This window comes from Bolinopsis microptera, chromosome 1 (genome assembly GCF_026151205.1).
Source record: "Bolinopsis microptera isolate Bmic1 chromosome 1, MBARI_Bmic_1.0, whole genome shotgun sequence".
Lineage (NCBI taxonomy): Eukaryota > Metazoa > Ctenophora > Tentaculata > Lobata > Bolinopsidae > Bolinopsis > Bolinopsis microptera.
This window is the reverse complement of record NC_087072.1, coordinates 3,917,765-3,935,309: the sequence shown is the minus strand read 5'-3', so window position 1 is coordinate 3,935,309 and position 17,545 is coordinate 3,917,765. Positions and strand designations below refer to the sequence as shown.

The following is a 17,545-nucleotide window of genomic DNA, read 5'->3' as shown; positions in this document are numbered from 1 at the left end:
ATAATGGTACAACAATTTTAAGAATCCGATCAAGTTTATTTTTATCGTGCATACCCTAATCGCGCGCGTCCTGGTACGTTATAAACCTACAATTCGATATTTTTCTGAACATGATAGCCTAAGGTCCCCAGGTATTATCATAAGGTTAATACCTTAAAAATAAATAGAATAAATAAAAGTCAGGGGAACATAGTATGTAACGTTGATACCAAACCAATTATTAAGCGATGGTGACTGAGTTGTTGATTCCTGGGTTGCAGAGTTCTCCTGTTTCCTCAGTCTTTGATGTAGTTTGTGTTCTTGTTCAGTTCTGTCCATATGTTATGATCAAAGTTTTGGAGTGTCATTTTGTCCTCAAATTATTTGTTATATATAACATTAATTTATTAATACTTTCAATACTACTATATATAGTAGTATTGAAAGTATTAAAACTATCTCGCTTTATATAGGAAGATGACAACTCTGATACTGCTTTATTACTGCCAGACCAGTGACCACACAAAACTTGCTGTTTAGTGTTTGGTGTGAGCTATAGCGCATTTGAAGCACTGATTGTCTAGTCCTAGGTTTCATGACAGTTACTATACCTTTAATTGAGCTAGTGACTCTATCATAATAATAACATCTATAATATTTTTCTGATGTATAGCTAATTTTTTCTATCTCAATAGCAACATCTACACTTTTCTGATGTTTTGCTAATAAAATCAAATCAAGAATAATAATAATAATAATTTAAAAACCGATATTAAGGAAATACCTCCATGGTGAAACACAAAGTATATGTAGACAACAATGGTACAACACCCTTGAGTGAGGAAGTTTGTGCATTGATAAGCAAGACTCTCAGATCCGGCTGGGCTAATCCTAGTTCCCGAAGTGATGATGCTGATGTGGTGAGTTTGTTGTTTTATTCGCCTGATCATGATTTAAGACCCGCCCTGTGCAGGTGCTTAAGAGGAAATTTTTAGGGGCAGGATACTAAACTCCGAGGAAATTTAAAACTTTCTGGATGTGTGATGTAGGAATTAAACCAATAACTTGTGTACAGGGTGTGGGTTGTGTGCATGATATTCGATTTATATCTAACTTCTGATGGATCAGAGTGTTGACTTTTCAGCTGTTATTCTGTTTTTTAATCATACCTTTCCATCAATTAATTATGTTACAGGCTGCCCAGCTTATCAAGGAATCACGTGAAAGAATCAGCAAAGTGATCAATTGTGGCGAGGACGAAATTACTTTCATGTCAGGTCAGTTCATTACCATTTCGATAATTGTATAATACTGTTATTTAGTGCTCATCTTAGTAGACTAAGATTTTCCTACTATAGTACAAACTATCATGATACGACCTCTCCATATACTGGGTCTTTCGCGAGAGAAACGAGAAGTGTACGGTATAGAAACACCCCAGTATAAAGCGTTTCATATACCGCATTAAGGGCCATATAATATACATTATACACGTATTGTGTTGTATTGTGATTGAATACAACTCGATATGTACTTGCATCACCCACCAAATGCGAACAAGACGTTCAGATGTTTACCTTGCTGACACATTTTTACGCTCATTGGAACGTGAATTTTGTGGGGATCTACTTATCGACTCTGGAGATGCACTTAACTGGTTAGACGGCATCAACAGTTCATTTGATCACAATACTAAACGCCGGCTCAGAAGCTTTGCTTTTGACTACAAGGCATTATATGATTCTCTTAAACCCGATTTGGCAATGGAAGCCCTAACTGTTGCTATGACTGAATGTCGAACGGAATGGAGTGAGGAGTTCAAACAATGGATCCTTGCCCTCGTAGACCTCAGCTTCAGAGCTTCTATTGGCCGCATCTTTGCGGAGAAGACTCCTCAACCCACAATTGCACGCAGAGGATAACACTGTAACAAAAACAGAACCTTGCCATCAAAGAAATTGTAAGTGTTGTGCAATGATAGGAAGTGAAAAGTGTTATTGTATTAATGGAGTCAAGATAAGACAAGCTCCAGGGACCTGTTCTAGCTACAACATAGTCTATATATTCATTTGTAAATTATGTCCATCTCCTTTCTGCTATGTTGGACGTACCATTAGGACTTTGCATGAAAGAGTAACCGAACATAGAGCTAACTATTATAAATTATTGAAAGACCCTTCCTTAAAACATAGTGATGATTTTTTATCTGATGATAGTGACACTTACAGTTTAGCAGCTCACCTAATAGACTCACATAACCTTTCCAATAGACCTGATTTTGATGCTTCTTATAATGTTTTTATCCTAAAGAATTCTAGTCCTAGTAATTTAGAAGTTAACGAACATCTACTTATACAAAAACTCAGAACTTTGAAACCATATGGTATTAATTCATGTGATCCTTTTGGTATGCCACTTTTATTTGAAAATAAAACTTTTGATAATGGTCCTTAAATTATTTCACCCTTAATGCAGGGACTAGTATATTTTTTCCGACTAGTTGGGGCCTCACAACCCCCCATACCCGAGTGCTTCCCATTCCATTTTTGAGAGTTTGGCTTCTTTTTACAGCTAACATCCTTTAGTTCAATTTAAAATTTTCTGATATAATTGGAGTATTAACCCTTATCTTTATTAGGTACTGAAGATGTCCGAAAATGTTTTACCAATGATGTTATAAAGATTTTGTTGGAATTTTTAAACTCATTCGTTGTCTGACTGTGGGAACTATTGATTCTTGAAATGCGATATGAACTATGATAAATCACATTTCTTGCACAAATCGGTTTGATTGTTGAGGAAAAGAAGAGGTCTGGTAATCCAGGTAGGCCGGTTTAGATTAGCACAATTGACGGTACAGAGTGGTTTTATTTATTACAAATGTGATTATCTTAACCCCACTGATTCATCATTAAAATTAATAAAATGATAGTACAGCGGGCTATCGGTTCGATCTTGACTGTGTCTTTGGTGCAGTTTCTGTGAAAATCGATGAGGCTGTACTGTAATTAGTTATGAAACTCGAATATCGTGTGGTTAACTTTTTTCAGTTTCAGACCTTTCCACTGAGTAATTCCTGATTACTAAAATCTGCCGAGATTTACTGGTGATTTTAGTATTCTTGATACGAAAAATTCACGGAGTTTTTAAAAAACCGTTTTTCTCCACGTTTCATGCAATTTTATCACTTTTAGCAAACAAATATTTTGAATTTTCGAAATTTTTCCAAGTATCGAAAAAAAATGTAAGTGAAAAATGTTCAAAGTTTTTCTAAAAACTACTTTTCTTCGTGGCGTGTTTTAAACTATTCCCATCATTTTGGGCCAATGAAAATTTTTTAAATTGTTGCTAATTAGTCAATTGATAATTATCCAATTAACTGATTATCTGACGTAAAAATTGTCGTCACAAAAGTTTTTTTCCTGATAAGATGAACACCCTCGGTTAATCCGCAACCTTTTACGATGTTCACAACTAAAGATATTCGACAAACAAGAAAGGTGGTAAAAAGTGGGAAAAGTTTGGAAAAGTTGGTCAGCCATAAACGGCATCTAATGGGACTCAAAAACGTCAAAAATCCTTAGAAAACTTCTTGTGTCGGTAGATCAATTTTTTCAGACGGATCTGTCTGTACTATTAGTACTAGATTGTCCTTAGATTTCAATTTTCATTTTGATCCCTTATATCTCCTCAATTCAACCTCCACGTTCTAGATTAGGCCTAAAATTATCTCAATAACCTTGATATATCAATAATCAACTTGTTAATAAAACACCATCTTCCAGGCGGTACGGAATGTAACAACATGGTGTTGAACTCGATCAGCAAGTTATACTCCAAACCTCACATCGTTATCTCAGCTGTGGAACATGACTCCATCAGTGTCTACGCTAGAAACCTCTTCAAACAAGTGTGTATTTTTACATTTTATTTCCTGAAATTTGTTTTTATTCTCTTAATATCCAGAAAATCTTTTAATAAGTTATGCAAACTGTTTGGTGTTTAAGATATAACAGTCGTTCCTACATATTTAGAACGCATTTAGTAATCATATCTCGAATTTACTGTTATTTATATCCCCAACATCTTTATGTAAACTTTTCTAAATATTCTGCCTACCACAGCGGAGAGGCACGGAGTGCCAGTCTCTTGTCACATGCATTTTAGCGTTTATATCTAGTGTGCATCTAGGCTTGATAACCTTAGAAGCTTGCGCTTGTCGTCAGTTCTTTAATAGCCATCACTTCATGTAAGCTTACAGAATATTTCAGTTATATAATGATGAGATATATATAATATATACGATATAACCTTTAAATTTAGGGCCGCATATTAGCCTATTAATTGGCCTCAGAAGTCTTCTGCGCAGAGGCTATGTAAATTTGTAAATCTGACCAAGGACCCAATAGTTCGTGTTTTCTTTATTTGGTATTTTTTCAAACTATTTTTTATCTGTTGGCTGATTACAAATCGCATAAAGTATGGTTTTCATTCACATATATAATGCCTAATGTTCACTACCACAAAAACAAATGGGGGGCCGGGCCGGGGGAGGGGGCACTTGAGAAATGTGAGATTCAATCAAAAATCACAGACATGACGTACGAAAATGTACATAGGATTGAAAAGTAAAAACTTTTATCGAGTTAGCCAGTCGACAGGAGTGTTCATGAAAATTTTGTCACAATTTAAATTTATTCAATCTTACTATATATAAAGCGAGACGATATATATGTATGTATATATCCGTCAAAAAAACCGTAAAAGATATACAACTGAAACTTTTTTGACTGGGTCAAATGCTTTAATGGCCTTCAAATCAGCATGAAAAAATAAAAAATTGGCCAAGGAATAATAATTTTAGTGCCCAAAATTTGGACTCCCAAGTGGTGTCAAAAACGCGAATTAAATAGGTAATAATTATTTTAGTCTCTCGAGTCTTGACACCACTTTGGGGTTAGACGGGTTCCTGCTAGTATATTATAATGTACCAGAAAGCCTGTGGTAACATGGGGAAGCTGGTAGTATTCTTTGAAATGATAATAATCACATACAACAAGAAATGCGGCCGCTTTTTTTTGTGCATGGCCGCTCAATTTCCCGATCCGTGATGGCGTATTTTATCATTTTCTATACAACCTGGGGACCCCAGTTTTTACTGTTTATAAGTATGCAGATATGGCGAAGTGACAGGCCGAGCGCCACCAAGTTAATATAATTCCATATTGAATTTGAAAATCGTGTATATTTTTAAAAACCATATGGGGGGTGATGCAACGTCAATTAATGTCAGTATTCCATAAAAACCCCAAACTGACATTGACATTAATTGACATTAATTGACATTAATTGACATTAATTGACATTAATTGACATTAATTGACATTAATTGACATTAATTGACATTAATATGTCTTGAAATTTGAGATTATCATTATTCGATAAATATTCAAGATATTCACGTCTATGTAAGTTAGACCGGTTCAAAAAAACAAAATGTCCTTGAATAATTATGAGTATGTTCTTATCTGTTGATCCTTAGGTTCAAAGACCACCAAAAAAAATTTCAGCTTCCAACTCTTCCATCTTCGGTCCCCACCGGCCACGCCCATATTTTATTGGTTTCTTATACAGGTAAAATATCTAGAATCGGTTTTTTTATTATGAATGAGTAATGTTAGCTGTTTAAGATTCGTTATTCAAATATAAATGTCATGAAGGCATTTCGTTTAATGTGGGTTTTAAGTTCTGATGATGTTGAGAACCACGCCCTTGGATGGCCACGCCCATTTAAGAAAATTAAATTTCGGAAAACCGTATTATTTTAGTTTTATTGTTTAATGATCTTAATTTTTTTCACATTTCACATTTCCATATGTGATAGTAGTGAATAAATTGATGATATAAACGTTCTAAAGTGCTAAAAATATGGTAGAACTACATAATCTCTGGTCGAAAAATATCGTGTCAATTAATGTCAGTATTCCAAAATTTTGCAAAACTGACATTGACATTAATTGACATTAATTGACATTAATTGACATTAATTGACATTAATTGACATTAATTGACGTTGCATTCCCCCCACCATATGCTTATTGTTTATGCAACCTGACACCCGACACGGATGCGTGCAAAATAGTATAAGTAACTCAAAATAATAATAGTATGCTATCAATTAGTGCCTAGTGGGATATGTACATGGTGAAATTAACAATGTACTTGGTCAGTTCAGCGCCGCGCGCCAACAATTAGCTAATTTGGATTATTCCGCAAAATAACTTTGCGCAGGTAGTCACGTGGGCGATTACAGTGTGTGCGCGCAGGCAGGTACGGTCGCTCGCAGGTACGGTCGCAAAGCTACCATATACAAAAAAAAACCTCGTTCGCTAACCCTTGTCCTTGACTCTTTTGTGCCTTCGGCACTTTGAGTCATGGATCGGGAAAAAATATCCACCCCAACCGATGATGACAGCCGATTTCACTTGTTTTTGTTGTTTTAACAAGGAGAACCGTTCTTCTTGTTTTTTGTTTTTTTGTTTTAACAAGACTTTTTTTGGGTGTATTTTGAAAACGTAGTTATGTCATGTCATGTCATGTCAGGTACAAGATGGTTTGAAAGTGTCCTGACTGGAGATATTTTAAATTCTAAATAATTAAATGTCCTAAAATGTTAATGTCCCCAAATATTAAATGTCCCCAAATATGCAAGACGTCATGTATCAATACTAACAATCCCAGTAAATCTGTGTGTGGGTGTGTGTGTGGGAAATTTCCGAAATTGCCAACAAGCAAATTTTTTTTAATCGGCCGGTGGTAAGTGGTTTAATTGATGGTTTTGTACCACAAATGTGACAATGACTCACTTTTTCTCCCCCCTCGCTCCCTCACATTACTACATAATATGCAGCGTTGGTACATAAATCATAATTAGGTTAGCCGCAAGATTCACTGTTATGTAATACTATAAGCTTATTAGGGGGAGGCACTCATTGCGGTCTGTTTGAACTGTAGAGAGAGTTCATACTCTCATACGACAGTAAGAGAGTATGCAAATGAAACTCAGGGATCGTAACTTCAAGTATGCCGTCTGAATTCCTGAGTTTCATCAGTAAAGCTCACTTTGATTGGAACACCCTGCATAACAATAAAATCAGTGCAGCTGTATTTTGCATATTTTGCATAGTTTGGACATCTTTATATTACCCTTTATTTGATATACACTAATACACTGTACACTAATTTTACTTTTAATACTTTGTTGAATAACAATTAGCAGTTACTTAGACCAAGTGTGGAGTTTCGAAAACATAATATGTAGGGTATTCACCGCAATCTTTCTCGTTAAAGTCACTATTCAATTAAACCGCGTACGTACGCTACTTAGTCAAGCACCGCATGTAAAGTGAAAATCACAGTTTCATGGTAACTTTAGCTTTGCAAATTCTTGCCTATTAGTGAGTACAATCTACATCGTATGTACTTTATCTCTGCAGTTTTCTATATCATGTTACACAATTATTGATCAGGAATGTTACAAAAGTTCAGGAATTAATTATAAAACATAATTGGCGTTACCAAACCAATTAACTAGTATTTTACAACATTGAAGTATTTAGCAGATATATTATATCATATTAAGAAATTAATGTTCACAAATGAATCACAAATAAATTACTGAATCACAGATTCCATTATAAGGAAAATTTAGATGATTGCCCAGTTAACCCACATCCAGAAAGACAGCAGATCGGCAGATAATCTGTAAGGAAATTTGGTGCGAAAAAGGAAAGTTTAAGAAGACCTAGGACCTTTTTTAGGGTATATTAGAAAATTTTAGGGGGAACATTGGTCTGCGAGGAAATTTTAAACTTTGTGGTTGTGTGTAAATGAATGAGTTTTAAAGAACTGTTTCACTAAAACAGTCTCATTGTAAGGACGTTACCAGGGTCTGATAACGCTAACAGAAGTAGAGCTGAACAGTAAAGGAGGTCTGGAGGTAGAGGACGTCCTCTCAGCCTGCACCACTCAGACTCGTCTTGTCTCCATAATGCTGGCTAACAATGAGACTGGTGTAATGTTTGATGTAGTGGAGATGGCTGGAAAGGTGAAGAAGGAGTTCCCTGGACTTCTCTTCCACACAGACGCTGCTCAAGCCTTAGGTGAGTGAACTTTGTAACCTGCAGCAACTGAAAAATTCTCATAATGTTTGTCCGTTAATGTCCGACAATGTCCCAAAAAACACGTCCGTTGTCTCACAGAATCCAAAAAGGATCCATATTTACTTAACACAGCATATTTCAATATGCTAATATGATTTGGGCCGGGGACCCCACATGAAGAGAGTTCTAAAATTCCGCGCAGGTCTTCTAAAATGTCCTCTTTGCCCCACAACCAGAAAGGTTTCTAAAATTTACCTCTTTAGCACCAAATTTCCTCCGAAATTTCCTTGCAGGTAATCTGGCGCCATTCTAGAGAAGTATTTGTAGGAAGTAAAATGTGGAATGATTGTGGAATTATTGTGCTGCTTACGCGGAAATACAGTGCTGTTTACACAGTTTTCATGTTGTTGCAATTATTGTTGATTCCGTTGTCAAGATGCAGGGTGACCCAGATGTAACCGAACACACGCAACCCTTTAATAACTCACGTTATTCTTCTTAGAATTGCACAGAAATTTCAGAGATCATAGATATGGGTCAAACTTAGATTTCCTGAAAGTTTCGTCAAATTTAATTAATTACAGTGGGTGTGGTACGCCACTCCAGCTCCCTCTTTTCAACTATTGTCACCATAAAGTAAGAACGCTTTAAGCTAGGAACTTCAAAGTTTATAGACACATAAGTTTGATAATTGAAGTGCTTCCCTAAAATTTCAATTTGGTTGTTCACAATTTAAGCGAGTTATGACCCTTTTAAGATCTTGCAGATACGTGATCCAGCACTTAATCAGTGATACTTCTGGGCCACCCTGAATGACCTGAAAAGTTGTTATTTTGTTAAAATTAAATTTTTTTAAACGCTTAACTTGATGACGTCATCAAGTGGTATAAATTTCCCCGGTCGTGCTTGCCAGCACTGTGATTTACATAATTTAAGTAATTTATGTGACAGGGGAATTTCTTCAAGGGCCATTGGCTGACCACTAACCCCTCACAATATGAGATGTTTTAAAGAGTGTAGAACTTTTCTAGAACTGAACGGTCTTCAAGCAGAATGAACACATAATTGTAGCGAAACTTGTCCGCCGCCGCCGAACGCCGCCGCCGCCGGGTGATTTTGCCACGCCGAACGCCGCCGATACACCCCGGCGTACATCGGCGTACGGCGTGCATTTTCTGACTTCAAAATAATTCTGTCTTCATTTGAAGATATCAGTGTTACTGATAGCGATTAGCGGCTAGGGGCAACACACACATGATACACACCTTTAGCTAACTTAACAATATTGATTATCAGAAGAACTGAGCAGATACCTACCTACTTATGAGTTTGACTGCAGAAGAAATTTTACAATTCGAACTTTTAAGATTTTGGGCCGATAGGCAAAAAACTTTCCCAATACTCTCAAACATAGTAAGAATATTTTTTTGGTTATTTAGAATATATATTCGCATTTATCCACACTATATTTACATTACACGTACAACGTGATATCGTTATCAGTGCAGTGTGTACAACACCAACTACACCGATCAATTGCCAATCTGCGAAACATTTAATTATTATTATCACTTCGAGATGGCCAGGCCTACTCTCATGCTGTCTATATGTGATGATTAATTCTGAAAAACTAGGGACAACTGGGGAATGATCCCAGAACCTCGAGATTTCGCGTCTCTTGCTCTACCAATTGAGCATGCATGAAATTGTGCTGTATATGAGTGGTGATTTCGCTCTGAGAATCAGGGTCAGTAGTGATAATAATAGTAAGAATAGTGCATTGTATACCTGCCAGTTGTGCGGAAATTGAAAGAACCTGGTCGGCTGCAGGTTTAATTCTTTTTAGTCAGCGATCTAGGATGAATGTTAAGAATTTCAAATATACACTGTTTTGTTCTAAAAACTATGATTTTGTTTCCAACAAAAAAGATTGAGAGATCCATTGATTTCAGCAATAATTTATTGTTTGTGTATTTTACCTTAAATAAAATAATTGTATCAATTTGTCTCAACTTTTATTTGATAGCAGATAATACCATAACAATATACCAACATCATTTGTTGAAGTTAAGTCTAAATTACCCAAATTAAGTACATGATCATATTCATATTTCATAGACCTCAATTTAGTTGGCCTTGATTTCACGGCTCACGCCGGCGTACGCCGCCGCCGCCGGTGTAATTTTAGTGAAACGCCGCCGCCGATCCATTTAGCCTCGGCGGACAAGCCTGCTGAAGACCATAATAAGCATGGCCTGACAGCTTAAAGCTCGAGCTATAAAAACTCGCTATGCCGAATATTACGCCCAGGTAAAATATTACTAGTTATAAGTTTAAACCCAGGTAAGATCCCAGTGGATGTTGCAGAGTTAAGAGTGGACTATCTGACACTGGTCGGACACAAGTTCTATGGACCACGTATTGGAGCGCTGTATCACCGTCTTACTGCACCATTACTTCCACTGTTATACGGGGGTGGACAGGAATCTGGCATCAGGCCAGGAACTGAGAATACACCTATGATAGCAGGTTTGTGATACAAGTATCTGTCATCAGGCCAGGAACTGAGAATACACCTATGATAGCAGGTTTGTGGTGCAAGAAGCTGGCATCAGGCCATGAACTGAGAACTGTGATAGCAGGTTTGTGATTGAGATTAAGTAACTTCTCTTCTTCGGGGCAGTATCCAGTGCTGCCCATTGTGGGGATTGTTGTGACATAACACAAGGTTATTTGTTGATTTTCCTTATATTCGAGCTTTTACCGTAATTTAGAATTTTAAAAAATCTTCATATTTTGGAGCCACAATTATTTTGATTTGACCAGTGACCACGTTATAGTCCTGACAATATGCCAGTTTTTGTCGGATTGTTTTTAAATCTGTTCTCCAATTGTATCTTGATTATTGTAAAGTTGTGGATTGCTAGCATGCACACATGATGTGCCCCTGTAGTAATGTTGGTTTGGAGTGTACAAAGCATGTCAAGTACAAAGCAATGCGTATCAGAAACCACCTGACATTGTATAGGCGTATATATGGTGTATGTTTAATTATAATAGTTACTAAATAGCACTAATACTGTAGTTTCTAAATAGTAATCACCGCCAGGACTAGGACTCGCTGCTCAGTTGGCAGTACAGGGTCTCTCCCAGAAAAGTCTGCACATGGAGAAGTGCCGGCGCTACTTGGAGGCAAGACTTGTGGAAACATTCGGCCATAAACTCGTCATAAACTGTAGAGACTCTCTGAGATTGCCCAACACCTCTAACTTTGCTATATTTCTGGAAAATTGCAGGTAATTCGGCAAATAAGATATGATAATAATAAATTGAAGTTTAATAGATGTGGATTCTCGTGGGGGTGAGGTACATTTGTTTACTTTAATAGTAAGTACCTTATGCGGAGACCAACCGTTCTAAAAAGCCATCTCGTTAGCTTTTCGTGTTAAAAGCGATTTCTCGACGGTTATCACCTCTCTAGATGATGCTTAAAACAGTTGGACTTCGTTGCATTTTTGTACTAAATACAATGAGGGCGTTTTGGGCCACACCCTTTTCTAGGGTTTTGCGGTCACTCGAATTGTTGTATTTTGGCCCAGGAAGGTCGTAGAGACTATTCCGATACACCAAAATGTTCCTAATAGCCATATTGATATACAACTTATAAAGCAACATATACCTTAAAATGCTTATTTTCGGAAATATGGCTAAAAACCGATTTTTGCCAAGATTATCACCCGTTAATATAGGTACGTTTCACCACTGGCAACTTATAGTGAATTTTTTTTAATTGACCATGGAATAACTATAAGGAATTTTTATGCTAAATAGTAAATACTTCATGCTAAATACTGATTAGTTATGCTAAATAGTAAATATGCTGTCTATGTAAACATTTTTCCGCACAGTCTCCGCAGTCCTTTTCCAGATTAGGACGGACCCAGTTATTCTCTCTGTCACTTTATTTTCAATCGAATTATAAGTTTTAATTTGGCCCTCGAAAGCCTTCAAGTCTCCGAGTAATTCATCCTTTTCCCATCAAAAAATATGATATCAATATTGCTGAAGTGCTAGGCCACAGTCAGGCAACAGTTGATCAGACGATCAAGGCAACATATACCTTAAAATTCTTATTTTCGGAAATATGGCTGAAAAAACGGTTTTCGGCTTGACGCAGTTCATAATTTCTGTGCTTTTTGGCATTTCCGCCCGGAAAAGTCGTAGAAACTATTCCGATACACCAAAGTACCTAATAGCCATATTGATATACAACTTATGAAGCAAAATATACCTTAAAATGCTTATTTTCGGAAATATGGCTGAAAAACGGATTTCTGCCAAGCGAACAATGAAAAAAAATTAGCTCAATCCGACTATCCAAACTATCAAATAAATGCGAAAATGAACCTTCATTTGAAAAAAAAACAAACAACAACAACAATTTATAATTTTATACTTTTGTACGTCCACAAATTTGAAAAAATTCCAAATCTCTCCTACATCCTAGTTACCACACCTGTTAGTAAAAGTGTGTGTGTAATTGATACGAGATGACGCGTTAAGCCTATGGTTGATATGTGTTAACTAAATTAACCTGGTATTAGTGTAGGAAATTTAATCCTTTGTCCTCTTCAACACTCCTCAGAAAGTTGATGAGATTAATTTTTCTGGACGGTTTAACTTCTGGGTGTGTTCTGAGTGTTCTGCATGGAAACCCCAGATCCAGAAAGTTTTAAGTTTCATCGCAGATCAATGTTTCCCTCCTCACAATTTTCAGGTGTCTTGTGCCCTAAAAAAGGTCAGGTATACAAATTTCCTCCAGAATTTCCACGCAGATTATCTGCCGATATCGCCTTTCTGGATGTCGGATCGGCTCACGATTAATCACAAAGCACTAACTAAGTGCCAAGTTTTAACTGATTAGTTTTACCTTCGAGAACATAATATGTTGAAATATGGTCAATAATAGAATTACTTCAATACTAAAAGAGTAAAAGGGAAAGAAGAGGCCATGTATATGGAGGTGCCCTGTATATGGAGGTTCGACTGTATTTAGCAGCCCCCCCCCCCCCCCCCCCCCCCCCCTTTAGCAGCTAACAAGTTGTTCCTGTTACAGGTCAGTAAACGTGTTGGAAGGAGTCCAGTTCATTGCAAGTAAGGGAGCAGCATGTCACAGCCACTCAACTACTAAACCATCCCAGATCCTCCTTAACTCAGGGGTGAGTTGTAATACAAACCAGTGCTTTTTTGTCATTCTTTATATGTCGCCCACCAAACTCAGGATGTCAGGTTTATCACGTGACGCTGAGATAGGGCACTGGGCCCTTGTCAGTTGTCGAGCAGCAAGGCCGTTGCTCGTAGGTAGGGACCCTTGCAGTCTGCCTTATTTGGTAAATCACTGTCCTTATCATCTGCAAGTAACCTTAAATCAAACTAATGGTCATGGTTGTGGGTAATGGTTTGAGGTCGTGTGTGGTTTGTCATGTATATAATATATTATATAGGTAAGCTCAGTGTGCATAAATATTAGGATTATTAAGCCAAATATATAAATAACCGTAAGTGTGGGATATGCATAAGAATATGCACACAGCTACAGCATAGCATATTATACTCAACTATTTCTTTAAATTAAGACGATTTACTCTCCAGTGACAAAAAATTGTGTGTAAGAGTTTCATTAGAGTCAGTTAGAAGTTACAGTTACAAGAGTTTCATTACAGTGGCAACTCAGTAGTACTATATAACTCAGTCTCAACTCTCAAGCTTGACTTAAGTTCCTTTGCCCTTCCTCCAGGATAAGATGGAGAAATACCAGGAATATTACAAAATATTACCAAATATTACCGAATATTACTGAATATTACTATCTGATGCTGAATATTACCAGGCCGTGGAGTGAAATTTCTGTGGCCAGAATAGTGACTTGGACAAAATCCCTCGGGGCACCTTTGTTCTTCTTATCGTATCTCATTGTTTGTTTATACTTAAAGGACCCGTCCCCAATCTCGTATCGGATCCAACTCAATTCTGAGTGTACTTGTAACGTTAATCTTACGACTCATAGAGTAAAGCCACGGAATAGTCTTCGGAAAAATCTATAAATATATAACATGTACAATTTGTACATCAAGAAATCGTATCGGGAGGAATATTCGAGTACAAACGTAATATAGGAAATATGTTCTCCGGAATGAAAGCTAGTAATGAGAAATTTCAAGTTTGAGAATTTTATGAGTAGAAATCTTTGGGGATGTATATCGCCAAGCTTATGATAAGCTTGTGACAATTTACCTAATGTAAAATTAATGTAATTTCCGTGTATGTATCTAATAAATTAGTATCGTAACCAATTCCAATATAACCAATGTAATTTGCAGGTCTCGTATGAAGTAGCTATGAACTCTATTCGTGTCAGCCTGGGTGTTCACAACACTGTGGAAGATGTAGATTTTATTATTGAGGATCTTATTAGGGTAAGTAACGAACTAGCTCAGCTTTAGTACGAGTCTACTACGAGTCACTACTACCACTACTACTAGTAGTTGTAGCGATAACGTGACCTATTACTTACCGTCTAGCTGGGGTCATACTCTCTTCTGCTTTAAATTATAATGGAGAAATTATAAATAAATTACATACTTATGTAAAGTGGTTAGTACCACTACCATCTTAGCTCTGGGTTTTATCGTTTTATTTAATCTCTGAATTCTTGCGCTGCTTTGTTTTAATTATTTTATATTTATACTTATGCTAATTTTAATATTGTATTTGATCTTTAGAAGTTGTGATAAGTTGTTTTGGGAACCGCGTATATTTATTTTGTAAAGTTATGCGATTTGATTATATATCTTAAATGGCTAAGTATTTGATACTCGGGTTGGGGCGCCAATAACTTAAAATCCATGGAATGAAATATCAATTTACACAAAGGTTTTTCCATTTTCTCCAAATTTTCTCCATTTTCTGACATTTTGGTAAAATGATTTTACGCCACTTGTCAGAAGCTAATTATGTACATTGATATATAAATTTAGCGGTAAAGTATTTAGCGGTACCAATTTTTGTTATGTATCGATTATCGCAGTCCGTAATATCTATGACGTAGTTCCTGCTATTTTAAGCATATGTCTTAGATTTTCATCCACTCATATTATAGAATAATCTTATTTGAGTTCTGGTCGTAGTTTTAACTTATTATACTGATTTTTTTGGTTTTATTTAATTGTGAGTGATTTACTCCGTATTGTAATATTCGTGTTAACAAATTATGATGCATTAGCTGGCACGAGGTTTGAGCAAGTGTCTACTAATTTCAGTTTTCGCATCGTATAACTTACTTTATAAATGTTACTTTATTAATATTAAGTATTCATTACTAATTTACTACTAATTAGTCAGGGTAATGGCACTGAGGTTGACTTCCCGGGTTTGCCTACGTCAGCTCTACGCACAAAGAAGGTGCCTGTCAAGTAAGTAACTCCAGATAGATTGAATTTTACTTCATCTTTTGATAACTTTAGTGATCATTCTAATGACCTGACAAATCATTTTCTGATTGAATTTTGTAAAATATCGGAGAGTCAATGAGAAATCAAAAAATTCATTGATAACCTGTCAGATTTGATTGATGAAATTTCCTAGGCCCCATGAAAAATCAATATATTTTCATAATTTCGAGTCAGCTGCATGTCAAATACACTGAATTGTCATGACTCCCGCAATAGACATAATATGTGCATACAATCAGCGTGACTAACACAGTAACAGTTTACTTTACTTACTTTATTAACAATTTACTTTTTCAGTGTATTTCACAGAATCACATACAATCATTGTTACTTTTACGTTTAACAATTTACTTTTTCAGTGTATTTCACAGAAGCACACGAGTGGGTCAAAGTAGAGGGTAATAAATTCAGAATAGGAATCACAGACCACGCCCAAGCGGCCCTGGGGGACGTTGTGTTTGTTGAGTTACCAGAACTCGACTCTGAGCTCGACGCCGGAGGTACAGTACAAATTGTGATAACTACTGATAGTAGCTACTGATAAGTGTGATCTTCTTCTTCATTGTTTCGACACAATTGTATACCACGCGATCAAAACAATAAACACAAAAGTAATAATAACGCTTCCCAGAGGAAATAGGTTCGGTGGAAAGTGTTAAGGCTGTAGGAGACGTACACTGTCCAGTGGGGGGCATTGTTCAGGCAGTTAACGAACAACTATTAGATAAACCCGGCATGATTAATTCTTCTCCTGAGGATGAAGGTTAGGAACTTTTTATATAACTAGATTCTAGCGCTGTGTAAGAATAGCGGTGCAATTTATTATTGGCTTTTGCATACTTCAGATAATTTAAAGTGCACATCTAAATATGTCATGAATTTCTTCGTTGACAGACTTATTATTTATTTGTGCGACGCAAAAAGTCTATAGTTCTAGAGACAGCCTGTTACTAAAACACTCATCGGTTGTATGATGTTTTCAGAATATTTACCGGTGCTCGTACCCGTTTGGGGAATTTCTGATACACATCAGAATTAACTCATATATTCCTAACGACTTGAATGTCTGCATTTTATACTCACCGTTTCAAAATATTAAATTATGACATATCACTGAACACGTAAGTCATAACTTCTATTCTATTCCGCGTGTTCCAAACAACACAAAACAGGTTTCGCGCGGAAAAGACTATTTATTGTGAGCATTAATGTGCCTGATTTATATGGAAAGTTCGATCCAGCACTTTATAACGCGCGCGCACAACACGGGCTGGCACAAACACATGGTTTTAGCACGGCTTTTTGTAGAACGTTCCGTGAAAATAGGCTACATCAACCATTCGCTCAAAGAGCGAGTATCTGCTATTAGTTTTGGACTGATAGTTTTTAATCGAATTCTTAATGTTCGAAACATATTCTGAACATAATCTAATGTTTCAGGTTGGATCGCTGAGCTTGAACTCACAGATTCGTCTGAATTGGACGACCTGATGGATAGAGACGGTTACGCTGCTTTCCTAGCCGACGGAGCATAAAGCATGAAAATTAGGGAATTGTATTCATTTAAACTGTGACAGTGCAGTGACATTTCCAGCTGAATTTTTGTTAGGCCTAGAAAAGCAGTTCGAGATTTATAGTGAAGTAATTTTTATTGTATTTAGTTTCAGATATTTTCGTTATCGACTTTCATACTCAAGTGCCATACTGTAATTTTTATCGATGAAGGTTAGAAAGCTTTATTATAAGCCATGGAGTATAGTATTTATTTTATAAAAGTTAATTTGTAGGTAATGGTAATCTCTCTGACTTGAATAATATTCATTACAAACATTCATCCAAAACATATTGATATGATCAGCTTTGTCCTTTTTTCAAAAGATTGATCAGCACGAT

At 36.4% G+C, this 17,545-nt stretch overlaps 2 protein-coding genes across 3 annotated transcripts; both read left to right on the top strand.

Moving 5' to 3' along the window:
• The first annotated feature begins 744 nt into the window (after window positions 1–744).
• Window positions 745–17,506, top strand: LOC134817863 (selenocysteine lyase-like). 2 transcript variants are annotated; one of them, XM_063827226.1, is made up of 12 exons: window positions 745–899; window positions 1,175–1,256; window positions 3,765–3,889; window positions 7,928–8,141; window positions 10,485–10,670; window positions 11,251–11,437; window positions 13,258–13,360; window positions 14,522–14,617; window positions 15,539–15,613; window positions 16,012–16,152; window positions 16,284–16,415; window positions 17,093–17,506. In XM_063827226.1, the coding sequence occupies exons 1-9, from the start codon at window positions 768–770 to the stop codon at window positions 15,545–15,547; spliced, it is 1,134 nt and encodes a 377-aa protein (XP_063683296.1). In that variant the 5' UTR covers window positions 745–767; the 3' UTR covers window positions 15,548–15,613; window positions 16,012–16,152; window positions 16,284–16,415; window positions 17,093–17,506. The 2 variants fall into 2 exon arrangements, with proteins under 2 accessions (XP_063683296.1, XP_063683288.1); XM_063827218.1 differs by lacking the exons at window positions 15,539–15,613; window positions 16,012–16,152; window positions 16,284–16,415; window positions 17,093–17,506 and having other exon boundaries at window positions 14,522–15,347.
• On the top strand, window positions 15,547–17,187 carry LOC134826042 (glycine cleavage system H protein-like). The gene is made up of 4 exons (XM_063838302.1): window positions 15,547–15,613; window positions 16,012–16,152; window positions 16,284–16,415; window positions 17,093–17,187. The coding sequence occupies exons 1-4, from the start codon at window positions 15,547–15,549 to the stop codon at window positions 17,185–17,187; spliced, it is 435 nt and encodes a 144-aa protein (XP_063694372.1).
• Window positions 17,507–17,545: the final 39 nt, after the last annotated feature.